This window comes from Echinops telfairi, unplaced genomic scaffold (assembly GCF_000313985.2).
Source record: "Echinops telfairi isolate 266 unplaced genomic scaffold, ASM31398v2 ScPeMD7_23;HRSCAF=83, whole genome shotgun sequence".
Taxonomy (NCBI): domain Eukaryota; kingdom Metazoa; phylum Chordata; class Mammalia; order Afrosoricida; family Tenrecidae; genus Echinops; species Echinops telfairi.
The window spans coordinates 5,129,692-5,130,968 of NW_022103920.1; the positions used below are offsets into that span (position 1 = coordinate 5,129,692).

Consider the following 1,277-nt stretch of genomic DNA (forward strand, 5'->3'; position numbering starts at 1 on the left):
ATTGGTAAGCCACCAAATGCTTTAACAGCTGTGACACCAAGGGACTCTTAACAGCAGGAGAGGCCTCCTACTAACATGTGGGTGATCACAGTTACACAGCTAACTGATCATGGCTAACCTCAGGACCATGGTGAGGCAGTGGGTTAAGGGTTGGGCTGCTTCCCAAACCCCGAACAGTCGTTCTGAACCACCGCACAGGAGAAAGATGAAGCTGCCCACTTTCATAAAGGAGGGCACCGCAAAGGGCAGTCAGTCCTACTGTGTCCAACGAGGCTACTCTGAGTCAGAATTGGCGCAACCGCAGTGAGTTTGGTTTGAACCTGTAGCTTAGGAGCCCTAAGGTGGCACAGTGGTGAAGCTCATGGCCACTCACTAAAAGGTTGGCAGCTCAAACCTGCCCAGTGGCTCCAGGGGAGAAAGAATTGGTGACCTGCTTCCCATACAGATCACAGCCTGGGGGAGTTCCACAGCCTGGGCACCGTCTGGGGGAGTTCCACTCCGTCCCTGGGGGTCTTATCACCACGAGTCAGAATCCACGTGCTGGCATGCCACCAGAGCCACCGCCATGTGCCACTCGCCGGGGAAGCAAGCGCATCTAAGCTGCAATGAGACCGCCTCACCTGAGCGCATGTGAAATGTGCCAGGAAATAGTTTCCACTCTCATAGGTACCTGCAGGCGGAAAAGGAACAAGAGCATTCACTGTTGCCGTCTGTCTTGACCACTCTCAGAAAGAAGGCAGGACACTGCAGCTCCCGTCGGAGGGGCACTGACGACAAGCTGAGGGAAGGCACAGCCAAGGCTGAGGGTGGGGCTTGGTAAGTGGGTAGGGGTGTCTGAGGCGAGGGTCAGGGAGCTGCAGCACAAGAGCATCAGAAATGGCCTTTCCAGAGACTCGGTGTAGAGGTCAGTGCGTGGTGGTCACCACGAGGCGGTGTCTGATGAGTGTGCAGTGTGGTGTGTGTGGTCAGTGTGAAGTGTGACCTACATGTGATGCGTGGACGTTGTGGTGTGTGACCCGTGCCGTGCATTGTGTGTGATGAGCATCAGCAGGGTGTTGGTCATGAGTGTGCCACCGCACAAACACCCCTTCCTTAGCCGTGTGCTGGGTGGGGTGGGAGGGAGGGGGGAACTGAGTTCAAAAATAAAATACTCAGTTTCCCAAGACGATACCAACTTAAGGCATTTTCTTGGTTCATATGAAAGCAAAACATAATACAGCAGAAGAAATCAAAGGGGGTTTAGATAATTTTTTAAAACTTTCTATCTTGAACAGGCT

General features: G+C 53.4%; 1 protein-coding gene across 1 annotated transcript in view; it reads right to left on the bottom strand.

Moving 5' to 3' along the window:
- Positions 1 to 1,277, bottom strand: part of MGAM2 (maltase-glucoamylase 2 (putative)) — a 92,460-nt gene that overhangs the window by 6,271 nt on the left and 84,912 nt on the right. Inside the window, exon 45 of the mRNA XM_030885264.1 lies at positions 621 to 675. Within this exon, the coding sequence (XP_030741124.1) occupies positions 621 to 675 (55 nt within the window). The remainder of the gene's footprint in view (positions 1 to 620; positions 676 to 1,277) is intronic.